Source organism: Periplaneta americana, chromosome 14 (genome assembly GCF_040183065.1).
Source record: "Periplaneta americana isolate PAMFEO1 chromosome 14, P.americana_PAMFEO1_priV1, whole genome shotgun sequence".
NCBI lineage: Eukaryota > Metazoa > Arthropoda > Insecta > Blattodea > Blattidae > Periplaneta > Periplaneta americana.
Genome location: NC_091130.1, coordinates 128691869 through 128712212, shown reverse-complemented (window position 1 = coordinate 128712212; position 20344 = coordinate 128691869). Strand labels below are relative to the sequence as shown.

The window sequence follows — 20344 nt, the reverse complement described above, 5'->3', positions numbered from 1 at the left end:
GAGCCCTTGGCAGGATGCCTTAGACCATGACACCACAGCATGGGATCTATATCTTCTAAGTACAATAGATTACATGAATGCAATTGATAGTCTGTCACACCATGGAAGAACTGTACTACATTGATGGTGGTAATGGTTAATAGAAAGACAATTTGTTTCAAGCTCTAGAGTATAAACAGTATACTGGTACCTTAATTTATTTTCTACTTGCAGTTCCTCAAACAGGAAACTTTTGAAGCAGAACAAGTAAAGAATTCATGCAAAGAATTAAAGTTCACCACACTGTACTGCAGTCCTTAAGTAAATGCAGTGTACTGAACAATGAGCGTGAAAGGAACATAGGTACTCAAAACATGTATGCAACATTTAGTATTAAATACTAGGGTTATTTCATAAATAACACACAGGTTGGCAGAACTGAGAAGTGCATGATGCAATAACAATGTAAATTACGTCAGTTGCAGTTGAAGGATTGAGGAAGAAGCACGTGTGTTCGTTTCGTCCATAGCATACTCTGTGTTTAGGTAATAAGAACTAGAAATGGAGTCTACATGTATCTCGAGTACTGTGACGATTGAAGATTGAAGACTGAATCTATATGTGGCAAAACCTCACAGAAATCTACACCGGAGCAGAGTTTGCAGTGAGCTTACAGTGGTTCATAGTACAGTTTCTCGTTGGGCTACTCTTTTTTGTGTCAGCTTAGACGATGATGCAAGACCAGAAAGGCCGAAAACATCAACACATGAACAATGTGTGAAACTTGTGGTGGACACTTTTCAAGAAGATCATCGAACAACATATGAGGACCTTTCAGAAGCTATGGGGATTTCACCAAATTCAGTATTCCATATTTTGACAAAGAATTTGAAAAAGAGAAAAATTTCTGCGCAATGGGTCCCCTCACTGCTTAACTGCTGAACAGAAGGAGAAATCCCTGGATATTGCAAACTTGTTGAAAGGACCATCATGAAAACGAGGAGCCCAATGAGAAACTGTATTACAGTCCACTGTAAGTTCACCACAAACTCCACTCAAAGCACTGTGGAAGTGTGGATTTCTGTTTTTGTAGGGGGTCTTCAATCGTCACAGTACCCGAGACACATGTAGGCTCCATTTCTAACTCTCGTTACCTAATAACAGAGTATGCTATGAACAAAACGAACATACGTGCTTCTTCCTCAATTCTTCAACTGCAACAGACATAATTTTCATTAGTGTTGCGTCATACACTTAACAGTTCTCCCAACCTGTGCATTATTGATGAAATGACCCTGGTATGTATTAAATTTTACAAAAATGAGGTCATTTGCAGTATTAATACCTCATTTTTTAAATAGGAGTACTTCCAATGCTCTCACTCAAGATGATTTACAATATGTATATCAAATAATTTTTACATTGCTACATTAATTTCAGTCATAAATAAGAAACACAATTCACAAAGGGCACATGAAATTAATTCATCTGCATTAATAAATTACACAAAGAGAAATTAAATTTTTCATTCATACAATCATCTTCAGAATTCACAATAATGAAATCAAGGATGTATTTAATATATTCAAAAGGGTATAAAACAGTTACCACGAAAATATATAAAAACAGTACTTTATAAAACTCATTGTTTCTAATGTAAGTCCAAAAACACGATTTATTCAAACACAAACAGAATAAAGTTCTTACATATAACTTACTTATTGTTACAACACTGTTCAAGCTTATGGGATGTTAGGCATATTTTTATGATGCCGTCTAATATGTTTCTGCACAACACACTTGTGGTTGGTAATATAAGGGCAGTATGGACACTGCTGACGAGGAGCTTTTCCACACTCCAATCTTAAATGTCTGGTTAGATTTGATTTCCAAGAATATGCTTTACCACAATTAGGGCAGTAATGAGAAAGGCCTTGGGAATCTGTTGTTGTTGCAACTGCAAGTAGCTGATTGGTAAAGTTAGTATTCCAGACTGATTTTAGTCCCACATCAAACAAATCCTTTCCTGTACCAGAACAAGTAGATGGTACATCATAAGTAGTAAAGTCTGTAAAATAGAGAACCAGAAGTGTCAGTTTATGGTCTAATATAAATAAAACAGATGACATAGCAGAGAGATAAAAATACAGACACATATTACTTATCTATGCTATAATGATATAATCTGCATTATGTTTAATATATGTGTGTGCCTAAATTTGCAATTTTATAAAAAAAAAATAAAAAAAAAAGAAGAAGAGGTTTCATGCAAAAGCTGTTGGAGACAAACCATACAATATAATACCAGTGTTCAAAAAAAGTTATTCAGGAATACAGGGTGTGACAATAAATTTTATTTTCTTAAATGGCACCCTATATTAAAATTTACATATTTCGAATCTCCATTAAATGTTATGTATGAATGTGTGGAAATTGTACCCATTCACTGGTTTCATGTCTTTTAGCTATTTATTAAATTTGTTTCGCGGACCTCAAACTTGAGACAAATACTGTAAGTATGTAAAATCATGTTAAGTAGGCCTTAAAACTAAACAAAACCCTATCACTAACCAAACTTTACAACATATGCTCAAAATTAGAACCATTCACAAACAATTCCCCAGTCCATCACGAAAACTGTCAAAACTATCAATTCCAAAGTACGGTACACAATTCAGTTTCAGTGGTTATAGACATGAAAAATCAATACATCTTGTAAATTGCTAATTGCTTAAATTCTTGATTTGCCTAAAAACTAAAAAATAATTGCTCCTCATTTATAAACTATCAATTCCAAAGTACGTAACTCAGCTTCAATAGTTATAGACATAAAAAATCAACACATCTTGTAAATTGCATAATTACTTAATTCTTGATTTGCCTAAAAACTAAGAATTCACCAAATTTCTATGACAATTCGAATATATAATTACGGTATATAAATTATATATAATAATTATAAGTCATTATTTCCTTTGCAGATTACGTAGATAAAAATTTTTACCTAAGCAATCATCAAAGAGGATAACACTGTATAAATATATATTATTTTAATGTACCGAAGTACATATGATATTTCCATGCAGATATTCTGCGTCATCATACGATAAAAGAGTAATGGAACGGAGAAAATTCTCTCCGGCGCCTGGATTTGAACCAGGGTTTTCAGCTCTATGTGCTGATGCTTTATCAACTAAGCCACACCGGATACCACGTAGAGCTGAAAACCTGGGTTCAAATCCAGGCGCCGGAGAGAATTTTCTCCATTCCATTACTCTTTCATCGTATGATGACGCAGAATATCTGCATGGAAATATCATATGTACTTCGGTACATTATAATAATATGTATGATATGCGTAAATCACTTCGTGATTTAAGACGGCGCTTATTCCGTAGGATCCCGGCCAACTAGTTACTCATAACGAGTGCACCTCAGCACATGTGTGGACTTCGGTCCTATGTTCATAGACATCTATGGCGTAGTACAGAGGGCGGCCACTAGAGGGAACCCAAGATTTGGAACTTAATCAGAGACAATTCTGTCCAACGCCAGAGTGGTATCCAGTGTGGCTTAGTGGATAAAGCATCAGCACGTAGAGCTGAAAACCCGGGTTCAAATCCCGGCGCTAGAGAGAATTTTTCTCCGTTCCATTACTCTTTCACTGTATAAATAGTTTTACTGTATTAAGAATTCATCCATGGTCCAATGCCACTATTAATTGAAATATAGGGATTATTAGCAAATTGAGTAGTATAACCATAAATTTAGAACCTTTCAATTTTACATTTTTCAATAAACTTTCCTAAATAATCATTTAAAAAGCTTAAAGCTAATAAATATTATTTATGAATTCGGCAATAAATATGTTGTTGTTTTCTAATGCAGGCGTCTGACAATAAAGTGATTTGACCTCTTGCACTCCAATATTTTTCAAAGATGGTCAGCCACTGAAGCAGAGATTTAGAGGTGCTCTGAAACCATTTCTTGATTTGAATTGCACAATGGGCAGTTAGGGGAGTGATATATTTCAATTCAATGCAGGTGCTTGGCCAAACATTCATGGCCTGTTGCCAATCTAAATGCAGCTACAGACGATTTGCGTGATAAATCGGGATTCAACTGTGGATTATGGTGCAGAGAGTTCCATTTTTTTCCTTGAGATTGTTTATCAAATTTTGTTTGTTGAAGTCTCGGCAATAAGTATAGGATAAAAAGCAACAACAATCTTTCCTGTATAGCCTATATATTTTATCACCTTCATAGCATGATGACTCATTCACATATGTTACATCTAATTATCTTGTTATTTATTGTGTCTTTTGGTAGTTTTACTATTCTTTGGAAAACTTAAGAGTGTTAAAATTAAATTCATACTAGAAATCTTATTTGCATGTGTATGTGTGTGTATTTTTTGCGTTTGTATTTTGTGTTTGTATCTAATGACGAACCTATAATCTGTAATGGATTGTACAGGGAATTAATAAATACAACAATACAATACAATACAATTAAACGGAACTCATCCTTATTATACAATAAATCAGAATAATCTCATTTCATATGATTCACGGAATTATTTTCGAAGAATAAAAGTGAATTCACATAATTGCAGGATTTATGAATGAAATTCTACATTACTACAAGTACATGGTGACATGAAAATGGCAAATATGAAATGATGTAATAAAAATATGATCATATAATCAATGGTCTGTACAAAATCAAGACTATTTTGTTGTACCACTATATTTGGAATTGCTATTTATTTATCATTAATCATGCATATACATAATTATAAACAACAATATCACATCATACCACCAATATTTGACTGAATTCTTACTGATGGTAATCACTTTAGGTAACAAAATTCTGGCGCACTACGTCGTAGAATTACGCAATATTTGGCTTGTCCTTATGACGTCTTCGAATATGTTCTTGAACACTCGTTTTCCGGTTTGTAGCATATGGACAATATGGACATTGTTGGTGGGGCTCTTTGCCACACTCCCAACTCAAATGCCTTTGCAAGTTTCCTTTCCGAGAATATACTTTGCCACACTTATGACAGGGAAAAGCTTCAGCTGCAGTCACATCATGTCTTTTCTGACTGGCGAAATTTTGATCCCACGCTGTTTCTATTCTAGTTTTATGGATTCTCTCGTTCAGGTCAGAATATAAGTATGAGACTTGATATGTTCCAAATTCTGTAAAAGTTAAAAAAAAAAAAAAGTTAATATAAGTGCTTATAATGGTTATAATTATTATAATACATATAATCTGCTAGCAGTTAATGGCAGTCATTAAAAAATGAACTACATGAATATTAATTCATATGTATAGGACTATATTTGAAATAAAATAAGTAATTATTTCAGTGCCAACTATGCCATAATAATGTGACAGCTAATATTTTTTAAAATAAAATACACAGAATCTCTGGCTGATAGATCTTACATGAAGCTATTAATTTAATTTCAAAATCAACATACATGTATAACCGTTTAATATGAAATCACATAGGGCCATATTCATAGATATTCTTAGCGCGGGCTTCCGGTGGATGATCAGCGAAGTAACGTTTTTCGTATTCATAAACCAGTGTTAGTGATGTGATATGATATGAATCCTGTACAAGTAACCAGTCAATAGCCGGGGCTAGTTTAGCACTCTCGTAGCACGGGCTAGCGAAATGTCTATGCATAGCACCCAAAGAATTCCCTATGAAAATAAGTTACAGTTATTACATCATGGTATAATAACGTAAATTCTGATGATACAAAATTGTAAATAAATTTTACATTCACTAAAGTGAAGGCAATACTATCTAAAAATAGAGTACGAATAGTTACAATTTGTAAGATAAATATGGTATTTTGAGTCTACAATATCCCCGATTTTAGTCAATATTTTAGGGGGCCAAAGTATAGGTATGTGATTTATTTTCACAAAGCACACAATTTAAAAATATATCTCACGTTAATTTCGACAAAATTCATTACAAATAGTCCCGCGTTGTGGTCTAAGGCATCTTGTCTAGGACTTGCGTTACGGAATGCGCGCTGGTTCGAGTCCTCATGGGGGAAGAAATTTTCTCATGAAATTTCAGCCAGTATATGGGACCGGTGCCCACCCAGCATCGTGATGCACTTGGGGAGCTACGATAGGTAGCGAAATCCGGTTGCGAATGCCAGCTATAACGGCTGGGGGGATCATAGTGCTAACCACACGATACCTCCATTCTGGTTGGATGATCGTTCACCTCTGCTTCGGCATGTGGGCGTTAGGCCAGCAGCCAGCTGGTCGGTCTAAGCCCTTCACGGGCTGTAGCGCCACGGATTATTATTATTATTATTATTATTATTACATTACAAATATTTACTAATATTAGTACGGGTACATGATTTTAATTGCTTAGTTTAAAAGGAGGGAAAATATTATAAATATTCATTTAACCTATCATTTGTTGCTATCTCAATTGTGATGCTGTTTATCATGCATGAGCATTTTGCTCACATTGTCTTTTACAGTCATTTCAATATTATTGAACAGAAGTAAATTATACAAAATGAAGTTAAATATCATAATTTCCTATAGAATAAACATATTATTGCTGTTCATTACTGGTGTATTAAATCAAGTGTAATCAAAAAGAACACAAACAGAATACACTAAGGTGATGAGTGTGGAAAATCTACCATTCTTTCATGAAAGTGCTCTGGACTTCTGCAGCCCAGTTCTGATTATTGACCAACTAAGGCTTACATCACTCAGAAGGAAGTAAGCGTCATCTGGGAATTGGGTGTTGTGCAATATATCCTCAATCTGCAAGAACCAAGCTGCAAAATTAAGTTCTTCTTTCTTATCACCATCTCTTTGTATGAAAGTCTGAATGGAGAATCAACTCAATAGAATGACAAAAGATTACCAGTTCTGGTTGTAGCACTTCTTGTTGACTTGTCATGACCAAGCTGTACTGTTACTCTCACAGTGCCCACATTCTCTGGCAACAAATTTGAGAAGCATGCCAGCATTTCAGTTCCAACATTGTCCCTTTGTTTTAAAATTGTTTCAACAATTAAATAGTGATTTTTATTGGAAGTCCATTTTGTATGGAAATACTCACAGAAATGTTTCTGTGTAATATAGGCTGACCAGACATCCCCGATTTCTGGGGACAGTCCCCAGTTTTGAGTTGCTGTCCCCGGGGAGCAAATGTCCCCTTTTTATTCCCAGAAATTTTGATTTTGTTTCAATGACATTTTACACATGAATATTTAAGTATCGTGATGAAACTGCTGTGATTCATGTACATTTCTGAACGGTTCTCAGTATGAGACAGAAGAACCAGCCAGCACAGTATAAGATATTCTGTACTCTTTGAGAAGAACATACCACAGTCTACTATATACAGTCACGAAGCTTGAGTTTTGAGAGTGCTAGAAACAATAGACTGTGACGGTACTATTTTGCATTGCCTGTAATGAGGCAATATTAGCGATCCTAGTGGTGAGCAACTATCTAATGTTTGCATATTTACTACGTATTGTGCTTCGCGACTGTATATACTAGACTGTGAACATACGCTATACCATCTTTGTATTCATTCGCGTTGCACAAAAGCGTTAGTACTGCCGCAGCATCCATTTTTAAGTAGTTCAAAAAATGAAAAGTTTTGTGACAAATCAACATGTGAAAATTGGTGTGATGTTTTTCAACATTTCAACAAAAAAAAAAAAAATCTATTCCATTTGAAAATCTTCTCAAAATAGTGTCATTAATCTTGTGTCTTTCAGTCAGTAATTCGTCAGTTGAAAGACTTTCTCCACAATAAACTCAATCTGGACTGATGAAAAGTCAAGAACGAAATTGAAACACCTTTGTTACAAGTGAAAACAAACTTTCATTTCTCATGTGAAGAACTTAGCGTGAATGTGTATGGGAATGAACAGATCCTTAAAAAGATATATTCTTCAGACCAGTACTTGTAAAATGTGCGTGTTAAAATTCAGTGTGTACAATATCATGTGAAAGACTTCGATACATGCATCAGTACTGAAATTGAATTCTTAGTGGCCATAATGATGTATAGAAGTTATGTGTGTTTATTCATTTAATTCAGAATGTTAAAATACTCTACAAATTTAGTGTGCAGAGTTCTATAATTGTATTTACTGTTACATGTAATTTCTGCAACATTTCAACGCATAGTGACTAGATAAGTGTTTGTGGTTTTTCTTGAAATTGCCGATGTCCCCTGTTGGACCATAAAAAATCTGGTCAGCCTAGTGTAATAATCACACTTTTCGATTCTGAGTGAAAGATTACTAACTTACCTAGCTCTTTGTCCACAATAATCTAATCCCTGTCATCATCTTACGAACTGACCTGTCCTGAACCCTATAGGATTTCCCATAAACCACTGCATTTATGTGTGAGATTTTAAATAACTCAATCTAATGGTATGGCCGTAATAATGAAAACCAATGGTTCAATATTTCGTGCACCACTCTTTGTACATCCACATACTGTATATATGCTAAAAAAAGTAAAGGATAAAGGTATTCCTTATATGCGCCATGAAGGTGTTCAGGGGGCATGGAGGTAGAGTTCAATGTCTTCTTGACCTCAAAACTAGAATGAGATGGTGACGGATTATATACTGTATATATGAATTTACACAATTTCTGCTTCAAGATGTTTGTTAAAATATGACGTCAAATGAAAATTGAAGAACAAATTTACATACATCAAAATACTTTAATACTGGGTGTTCATTTCAAAGTGTGTCATGACGTCACTGTTGATGAGTCAGCGATTTGAAGCGAGTTTCAGCTTTTATATCAGAGAAGTTGCCTATGAATCAAGGCGTTCAATCTGAACTTGAGAATGTGTACGATATAACTTGAACGTCGTAGCAACAGATGGCAGTCTGTATGGTCTGTGTGCTACCATAACCTCTTTCGAACTGTGTTTTGCGCGGCCAAGTCGTACGCAGGGTATTTGTTATCATTGGTTGCGTACGGCAACATTCCACAACACAAATCAAATGCTCTGTGTCCATGTTGACCGTCGAAATTAATGTCAACAAATACGTAAGTAATCATCTTAACCCTCTCCCCATATCTCGACAGTAAGAAAAAACTCACCTCAGTACATGTTTCGAAACAGTTCACATTCCTGCCACTACCGGCATTACCGTACGTATTGGTAAGTACTCTTCAGAATGAACGCCGTACTTTCTAGACAACTTCTCTGGCACATAGGTAAAATACACCTCTGCGGAAGTGTAGGAAGATTGAATTCTCTAGGCTCATCGGCTAGCCACATGACGGCATACAGCGAGCCATGACAGACTTTGAACTGAACACCCAGTAGAGTTCACAATAAGACTGTAATATTTTTGATCTTCTACATAATGCTGCATAATTATCTATTGTTGGTAAAATTGGTGATAACTAGATAGTATTTGGTGAGATGAGTCAGAGGATTCGCTATAGAATGACTTGGCATTTGCTCTACAGCTGGGAAAAACTTAAGAAAAATTAAACCAGGTAATCAAACAAATGCTCAGCACGGTCTCAGAGCACAAATCAGATTGCTATCCGTGAACTTGTGGCTTGTAACAGTATTAGAGAATGGGTAACAATCACGGAAATTAAGGAAATCTTTCTAATCTTAACCAAATGAACAATATCCTTCCTCTGATGAGTCATCACCTCGCATTCTGCTGGACTGTCCAGATTTAAGCCATACAAGGGATCGATAACTTGGGAAACACATGTTGTCTCCTGAGGAAATTCAGGAAATCACACCCAGGATCATAGTGAAGCTGGTCACCCAATGCTGTCTCCTGCGATGATTTCTAATTTAGAGGGCTCACAATGGGTCATTTGTGCTTCTGTACTTTTCTACACCCTCAGTTAGGAAGAAGAAAAAGAAGAATATTCTTTCTCTGAACAATATTAGAATGAGACATACGTAGTGCAACAGAGAACAATTACTTTTATTTCTTATTTGTAGTCAATGAATATGAATATTCCTATTACACCTTTCTAGGGATTGCAAAAGAGACTTAGTAGATAAAGTTTTGATGAGCAACCTATGTCAGAAACATACCATTTCGATGCTACAATGATGACAAGATCAAATTTCAAATGTCCCACCAGTTCTTCTCCGACTCTAAAGGGTCTCATAAACAAGACTCTTCATATGGCCTCACACGAAAAAGTCAAGAGGAGTTAGATCCGGCGATCGTGGTGGCCAAGGAGTTGATCTGTAAATTAAAAACATCTCGGTTTTCTCGGCAAACGTGTATTCAACCAACCATACTGTACATTGTACAGTCTTCAGCAATGATTGAATAGCAAGTGACGAGAAAGCCAAAGCAGTACATAAGATTGTAAACAGAAGACACATGTCATCTGTTGATTGAAGATGTTGCTCTCCGTCAATGTGGGCTGCATACCATGAAGCAGTAGATTTGATCTTGTCATCGTTGTAGTAGGTATCGAAACAGTACATTTCCAGACATGGGTTGTTTATCAAAATTTAATCTATTAAGTCTTCTCTACAATCCCTGGAAAGGTACAATAGGAATTCTGAATCACCCTGCATAATTGATCAATACTAGAAACTAAGATATCAGCATGAGGCACAGTCAATTCATTACCACAGAGAAATTCAGTTGCTCATCTGATTCTGTGTCAGTCATGTTACAAAATCACAGCAAGCATTGGAACTTGATCGATGCAGAAAGTAGATAGGCCTCTACATACTTACTTACATACAAATGGCTTTTAAGGAACTCGGAGGTTCATTGCCACCCTCACATAAGCCCGGCATTAGTCTGTATCCTGAGCAAGATTAATCCAGCCCCTACCATTATATCCCACCTCCATTAAATCTATTTTAATATTATCCTCCCATCTACGTCTTGGCCTCCTCAAAGATATTTTCCCCTCAGTTCTTCCAACTAACACTCTATATGCATTTCTAGATTCACCCATACATGCTACATGCTGTGCCCATCTCAAACGTCTGGATTTAATGTTCCTCATTGTGTTAGGTGAAGAATACAATGTGTGCAGTTCTGCATTGCGTAACTTTCTCCACTCTCCTGTAACTTCATCCCTCTTAGCTCCAAATATTTTCCTAAGTGCCTTATTCTTGAACACCTTTAACTTCTGTTCCTCTCTCAAAGTGAGAGTCCAAGTTTCACAACCATACAGAACAACCGATAATATAACTTACTATTTCATAAATTTTAACTTTCAGCTTTTTTGAGAGCAGACTGAATGATTAAAGCTTCTCAACCGAATAATAACAGGCATTTCCCATATTTATTCTGCATTTAATTTCCTCTCGAGTGTCATTTATATTTGTTACTTTTACTCCAAGGTACTTTAATTTTTTCACATTTTCAAAGGAAATGCCTCTACACGATAAATAATATCACAGTTATCTGCATAATTCTAAAATACTTTTTCTGGTTCTATATTTGTTCTGAACAACTAACAAATTGAAGACACTAAATGAGTAAAGTTTAAAATCATAGTTATATAGCATATTTATGTAAAGGGAAGAAACAATATTTTTAAACAATGTGTAATTCGATAAATTATATTTTCTTTGAAAACATTTAAGAATAACATATAGATTTACATACATGAAATAAAGCAAATGCACTTTGCAACTAAACTTTTTCATCTCTCTCGTCTTTAGAAGTACCTATATATATATATATATATATATATATATATATATATATATATATATATATACTGGTACTCTTTTATAGCTACAAATACAGTACCGGTATGTAGTAAAACAAACAATACTGAAATTATCACTCATCTGCTGTCCACGTTCCCCTAGCAACCAAGTATTTATTTATTTTACATTATAGTTTATATTCAGTGTTGGGGTTAGTGCTGTAATTATAGTTCTCACAACAGAGGAGAAGGTGTTTATCATTGAGCATTATTTCCAGTCATACAAAGTGTAATTCAGTATTAAAGTCTGCGTCACCGTTTTTGGCGTGTGAAATAAGTAATGGGAACGTTAAGTGCGAGTGTTTTACATTTGCCTCAGTCAGTCTGACAACTGTGTTTGGCAAATAGCTGATATGACGTGTATAGGAAGTTGTACCATTCTCAGCTCCACTAGTAACAAGCTCACAAACTTGGCACTAAATAACTACGACGCTGGCGTCAGCTGTACAAACATACTCTGAAAATCAAGATAAATCATTATAACATGCGAGGTGACAAAATACTGATCCTGTATGACGAAATTCTCTTTAATGTGGCACAAGATCGGCCCATTATGACACCCCACTTTGTACGGTATGACCGGAAATAATGCTCGACAATAAACACATTTTGCTCTGTTGTGAGAACTATAATTGCAGCACTAACCCCAACACCGAATATACAATATGTCAAACTATCATATAAAATAAATAAATACTTGGTTCCTAGGGAAACATGGACAGCAGATGAGCGATAATTTTAGTATTGTTTGTTTTGCCGCATACTGTATAGTAATTCAGTGTTCTTCAATGATACGCAAAAAACAACAATAAACAAACTACACATGCACATAAAGTGTGATTCACGTTTCTTGAACAGGAAAACAAGTATTTTATTCCTGTTATATAATTTTTTAGGTTTCAATGTTATAGTAATTGCAAACAGAAGCTATTAATAAATTCAACCATCAAATAAAACAATTACCAATGCTGTACCGGTAACTAGTTTTTTAATTAAAATGAGTTACTCTGTGAATCTTTCTCAGAAACAGAGCAAGACAGTTTTACAACAGTGTCTTTCATTAATAGATGAAAAGATGACGCTAAGTTCAATAACTGAATGGGCAACATTTCTACATGATGTTTGGCATGTTTATATGGCGTCTCCTTATGTGTTTCTGCACAGTTCCTTTGTAGTTCGTAATGAAAGGACAGTATGGGCATTTCCGACATGGTTCCTTGCCACATTCCCAACTCAAATGTCTCTGTAAGTTTCCTTTTCGGGAATACACTTTTCCACATTTTTGACAAGGATGAGACTCCATTTTAAGCTGCTGCTGACTGGCGACAGTTTCACTCCAATTTGTTGTGTCGGTAATTTTGTAGAATCTCTCATTAGAATTGTAAAAATGGGACTGGTTTTCATAACTGGAACCATCTGTAAAAAAAAAAGCTAATAATCAGTATAAAAACAGTTTTAATTGAATTTCTATAAAATAAATAAATACGAGATGCAGGCACATATAAACTTGTTGGGCTAAATATAGGCCTACCTTTTTATTATTTATACTTAGGATTTTACATAAGTATTATTTTTATAAAATTAATGTATGTATACCTACCGAATTTCATCTGTCTCTATACCAAATCCTTCAATGGCTAGGTACACTTCATTGTCCAATTTTCAAATTTTGAGAATTTAAGAGCATATTTGATAATTTGTGTTATTACCGGTACTAATAATATTCTGCATGATATAGGCTCTAATGGAATACATGAATGTTTATAAATATCCTACGATAATACCTACATACTGTACCGCCATACTGGTTTTACTTAATGCATTTAATATATTGATATTAGACCTACTATTATGGCAACCATAAAAAAATTACGAAAATTATGAATGTGCAAATAATTCTCCAGAATACTTTGCGAAATATCAGTATGAATATTCATAAACTAGTTTCTGTAATTAACTTATATACAAAATAATAAAATTGAAAATACCAGTAAGACTTATGTTTTAAATACCTTTTTTTTCACTGTTAAATACTATATATGATATGATATATTTATTGTCAATCAACATACAGTATACATAGCGTGATGTTACTTAAATAATGTGCTGACATTGTGAAATGTAAAGTTAGGTACTGTATTTAATGTTATTACTGTGTTGTTAATGTGTTGTACTGAAATTGTGGGCATGCCAGTGTTCCCTGCGATAAAAGTAAACAGATTGGATATATAAATAAATACTTGAAAGCAGAACAACATTTTTTAAAATGATACAGTGATAATTTTTCAGTTTGGAGAGTAGTGTATAACATAATATAGCCTACTTTATTACAAGTATTTTCATATAATAAAAATATGATTGACATAATATATATTGAGCATTTTCCCTTCGAATTGGACACTTTATGCTTCCATCATATAAAGGCACCGGTAACAATATTGCAGGATACACAAGACAACTCTACTCACTCAGATCTTATAGAAGGGAGCTAAGTTTCCGCCAGGTCTGGCAGTTAGTACAGGCGATGGTGATCGTGTGATTGGAAAGTAAGTTTCTCAAGTTACTACACAACACCAAGTGTTTACCTTTCTCATGTACTAATTCTGACAAGTGCATAAAAGGTTTGCAGAGAACCTTGCATGATCTTGTTAGAAAATTTAGAGACTGAAAGTATGCTGAACAAAAAACATAGACGGAGGGGACATGTTTCAAATCCTAAACAATGTAACTCTTTGTGTAGAATATTTTTAAACGAAAGATTCTTTTATGATTAATTGATTAAATGGCGATCTTAGTCATGTTAATTATGTAAGCATGTGCGGCTTACAGCTGTTTCGGTGCTACTTAACTCCATCCTCAGAGCCCACTAGATCTTCGCTTCCTGTTGTGTGGGTGCGTTCATGTGATGAAGAGTTGTGTCAAATAGTGTGTGTGTGTGTGTGTGTTCTGAAATTGATCTGTGTGTTGAGACCACATCCACACAATGGAAGCTGGTAGTGGAACTGTGAATAGTAAAACTGTCACTTAAAAGTAAGGTTATAAATTTAATGCACTGAAATTGTTTTCACGAAAACCGATTATAGATTTGTCATATTTTAATACATTACATTTTGTAAAGAAAACACGTTTATCATGCTTATATTTGTTACTTGGTAGTACTGTTATGGTAATCTTTGAAAAGATATATTAATACTAGCAATTAATGCGATAATCTCTTTTATTTCAACTTTTCCTCTAAAAAACTACACTATAATTTACACGGATTTTCTATATGCATTTTACATTTCGGCACAAATTAATAATTGAATAAATATGTATTCATTTAAGTTAAAACGACAGAACATTTTCAATATTAAATGCATCAAACACAGTACATAAACTCTTAACTTTAAAAATGAAAGTATCCTTTTTTTTTTTAATCCACAAATAACTGTCACTTTACTAATTTTCTATAAATAAAATATAATCAATATAATATATCAATTGAACTATAAATTGTATCTTGATGTGAAATTACTGTAAATTACATTAAAAATGAAACCGTAATACTGGTAAATAATAGGTAAAATATAATTACTTATACTAACTACATGGAGATCTATTTTACGTCAAAATTGTTTACGATTGACAACAATGTTCTGATATGGTATAATATGCAGCCCACAACTTACAGGCTTCAATGTCCTTTATTTGCCTGTAGCCATCAAGTCCAGAATCACAAGAATAATAAGTTAATGTATTTGTGAATCTGGATACACAAGTGTCGAAGTTCACTCACTGACTTATCAGCATAGTAAATGCTGATTCAAGGAAGGATTAGTTTAGCAATTTCAACACAATGCATTCTCAAACGCAGAATGTTTAAGAGGAATGTATATTTATAATTTTATTCAACAAGCACTAACAACTCATACAACTTGAATCTAACTTTTCATATTTAACATTATCAAAAGTTGTCTCATAACATGTGGTACAATTTTGAGATGTATTGGCATGTACAGAATTTGAAGATTTTGATTTTGCGAATAACTTTAATATTGGAATGCACTTGCTAATTGAGTACCTACCTCCGTGAAATAAGGTGGAATATAACACTTGGGCAATATGTTACATCCAACCTTTTTCCACGGAGGTACTCATTCTATGAATTATTACAGCAAAATATAGTAAAACAGCTGTAATATGTTTAATTTGTTTTCCTGTGGTTCAATTTCTGTACAAAAATTGGAAAATAATTTCATTGCCACTTGAAATCACAATGAAACGTTTTTTTTCCCTCCCTTGTCCATATACTGTTCGCTGAACATATTTTAGAATACAAACCGACTTTCCACTTCACATATTAATCTGTTCATACTGACCACATGCAGGAGAGCTACTGTAATGACTAACACGCATTCTAGTTTAGGCCATTGTTACAGCATGTACTATACTGCCTCCTCCCCAACATAAAATATAATTTTTTTTCCCTTGCACGGAGAAGAGACCTGGAGGCTTACACTAGCCTGAGGTTTATTGTGCTTACCACTTCTATTCTCTGAATGACTGGGTAGCCGAATGGCCGCACTCTTATACAAGTACAGCATGCTACACCGTGAACTTAACTTGGGCTATGGTATGGATGATGATAATGTCAGGAAAAAACTCCAACTAGGATTTGAACTCAGGCTTGCTCATTTCACGGTCAGACATGCTAACCTTTACTTTACAGCAGTCGACAAATATAAACCTTAAAGCAAGATAATAGATCAAGTAAAATGTAGTCATGACTAGACTATCAGAGTTGCTAACAGGACAGAGAGAAAATGAAATAATGAGTGTAACAAGATACACTATATCACTCAGAGAAAAATGTCTCAACATTACTTTGCTTACCATAAACTTTACATACTTTACCATAAATTATTAACAAAAATAATATCAGACAACCTGAACAATATTTTATATCTTACAGATGAATAACAAGAATTCAGAAGGGAAAGTTCTGTACCAGTGCTGTCTTTATTAAAAAAACAACTGAAAAACCAACAGAATTTAGTATACCAATATTTATATGCTTCATAGATCTAGAAAAAGGGTTTGATAGGGTACGATTAGGAGAAGCATTTATTATTTTAGAAAGAAGAGATCTCCCACGAAATTAAATCAACAACATGACAGAAATATACGCAGATAATACGATAGTAATTAAGAGAAAAACTGTTTATCTAAAGAAATTGTAATCAAGAAAGAAATAAGACAAGGAGATATCATTATGGATGAAATTACAAGAAAATTAAATAAAGAAGTAAATAATGGAATTCAGATAAATAATAGAAATTTAAACCTGACCAATTATGCAGATGACATGATACTTTTAGACGTTTAGCAGATTCTGAAGGTAATTTACAAATACTACTCCACAAATTTAAACAAACAGTAAGCAAATATAACATGAAAATTTCAGTAAACAAAACAAAAGCATTAGCAGTATCAAAAGAATCTATATGAGTAAAATTAGAAATAATAATAATAATCCGTGGCGCTACAGCCCATGAAGGGCCTAGACCAACCAGCTGGCTATTGGCCTCACAACCACATGCCGAAGCAGAGGTGGACGATCATCCAACCAGAATGGAGTTATCGTGTGGTTAGTACGATGATCCCCCCAGCCGTTATAGCTGGTATTCGCAACCGGATTTCACTACCTATTGTAGCTCCCCAAGTGCATCACGATGCTGGGTGGGCACCGGTCCCATACACTGGCCGAAATTTCATGAGAAAATTTCTTCCCCCATGAGGACTTGAACCAGCGCGCATTCCGTAACGCGAGTCCTAGGCGGGATGCCTTAGACCACGACGCCACGGTGTGGGACTAAAATTAGAAATAGATGGTAAAATAATAGATCAAGTAATGAAATTTAAATATCTCTAAAGCATTGAGATTAATAGCACGAACACAATGAATGAAGTAATACATCAAACCAATACTGCTAACAAAACTGGAGGTTGCCTCAATACTACGATATTTTTTTTCTTTTATTTCAGTAGGTTATTTTACGACACTTTATCAACAGCTTAGGTTATTTAACATCTGAATGAGATGAAGGTGATAATGCCAGTGAAATGAGTCCAGGGTCCAGCACCGAAAGTTACCCAGCATTGGCTCATATTGGGTTGAGGGAAAACCCCGGAAAAAACCTCAACCAGGTAACTTGCCCCGACCGGGAATCGAACCCGGGCCACCTGGTTTCGCGGCCAGACGTGCTAACCATTACTCCACAGGTGTGGACACTAGGATATGGAATAATACAAATTTAAGATAGGAAACCAAAACTAGGATACACAAATCAAGTAAGTCTTGTACTTACACAATGAGCGTGAATCCAGCTACAACACAGACTAAGCAAGTAAATGAAACAACAGACATGAAGATTTGTAGGAAGAATTACACAAAAATCACTGAAGGCTAAAATGAAAAGCGACATAATTAGGGATGAATTAGAAGTGAACCTGTGAATAAATGGATAAGAAATTAAATGGAATGAACATATCGATCGTATGGAGGACAACAGATTAGTGAAGAGAATTATACTCGTAGATTGAAAACCAAACAGAAATGTTTGGATAAAAAGATACTCTTACACAGCATTGATGAATGGATGCAACAAACTGCACTCTTAATGTGGAAGAAAGAAGAAGAAACTTTACAGAATATGTCGGGATTGAAACATAGTTTCTACAATTTGGAGCTGTCAACTAACCTATGAACAGATGGCTAGTCCTTAGAAATTAGGTAAGAATAGTCATTTTAATAAACATTTTGGGAATGGATTAATGGAAGTCAACAAAGAGAAACAACAAATTTATGAGCCTACTATTCCGTATTTTCGAGAAAAATATCAGATGGAAGGCACCTGGGAAGTACATGGTTTAATGATCGGAGCGAGGGGCACCATCCCACGATCAACTGTAAACACTATCAAAACATTTGGAATCCATGACATCATTCCAAAAATAATTACTTCAACCATTAAAGGGTCTGTGGCAATTCTGAAAAATCATTTCTATGGAATAGCATAATCCCCCCCTCCCCCTTTTCTATTCGTTAGTGTGTGATTGTTACAAATATATGTACAAATTTATTATTTCTTAAATTTAAGCTCCTAGTTCACATTTCAATTTGACTCATCTATTTTACTGTAATCGTTACTATTCTTATATGTGTGTTATTCTGTGTTTTTGGCAACCCAGGATGCCTGGGCAGACTATTTCTTGGAAATAAATTATATATATACGGTTAAAATGAAACAAATATGGTTCTTTGTCATTACAAAACTGTAATAAAAAAAAGATCCCTAATTGGAAGGTTAAGAAAAAGTGACAAAATCATAAAGCCGGGAATTGATGACGAGCTAGAGGAGGAAAATTAACCGACATTTCCATGTGTTGATGTCAGAACTTAATTAAACGAATGGAGCAGGAATAGTAAAACCTGTCAGAAACTTATGTGTACAAATCTCTTCACAATAAATAAGTTTAGTTATGTAGGTGTTCACGAAACTAATAAAGTTCTTTAATAGTTTATTAGTTGAAATTGTGAAATACAGCAAATAATTCAACACAAAATGGGGACATTTTAAGACATTACATTTATTCATAGCATAAAAGCGTAATTTCAACTTTAATATTCATTGACGAATACAAGGAATGACAATAGTTATTTATTCAGAAGTAATAATTACTGTATGTACATAATATGATGGAATATTCAATTACAGTAAATTTTAAAAGTGACATAAATAGTTTTAAACAAAATGTTATCCAACATTTCATTTTATTAATTTGAATGTAATATAACACATATTTAACTGAAACTTGAACGAAATAATAAACACTAAAAGCAAGTGTTAACTGTTCCCAAGAAAACTCTGCAATAATAATATTATACAATGTTTGGCATATTTTTATGACGTCTACGAATATGTTCTTGCACACTAGTTTTGCGATTGGTGATATAGGTACAATATGGACATCTTAAATGCGGTTTCTTCCCGCATTCTAGCCTTAAATGTCGATTAAGGTTTGCTTTCCATGTGTATACTTTGCTACACTTTGGGCAAGGGAAGTGTAGTTCCCCAGACTTTTGCGAATTAATTTTTACACTTTGTGATCTCCATACTTTTGTTGTAGAAAGCATAGTATTATTAAGCTGATCACTTATAAACCAATTCGGTGAATTATGTTCTACACGTGGAGCACCATATGAGCCAAATAATTCTCTTTCTTCCTTAATGGAGTATCCTTCTTGTCCAAATATAGTGACACCATCTGTAAGTATAGACAGAGATCTCATCTTACTTACGTAATAAATTGGTAATAATTAAATAAAATTTAGAATACTAAATAATGGATTAAAAATGCTTATTAAGCTATGAAATTTTTATCTAGTTAAACTTTATAATTAGCTGAAGTTCCAAATACAATGACTTCAATTCTTATAACTAAACATTCAGTATGTGCTGCTATTAATTAAAAAATAATGCCAGTGCAGATATGCAATAGTACTGTCATAAAAATACCTGCAATAAAAACTTCCTTTTGGTATT

The 20344-nt window shown here is 34.2% G+C and overlaps 1 protein-coding gene across 4 annotated transcripts in view; it reads right to left on the bottom strand.

Annotated features, from left to right (window-relative positions):
• LOC138713728 (longitudinals lacking protein, isoforms H/M/V-like) overlaps positions 1-20344 on the bottom strand; it is a 614547-nt gene that overhangs the window by 37781 nt on the left and 556422 nt on the right. Inside the window, exon 5 of one of the 4 annotated variants that reach the window (XM_069846061.1) lies at positions 19666-20066. The exons of the other annotated variants lie outside the window; for them this stretch is intronic. Within the exon in view, the coding sequence (XP_069702162.1) occupies positions 19681-20066 (386 nt within the window). The 3' untranslated portion in view covers positions 19666-19680. Of the gene's footprint in view, positions 1-19665; positions 20067-20344 lie in introns of those variants that run through there. 4 annotated transcript variants of the gene reach the window in all.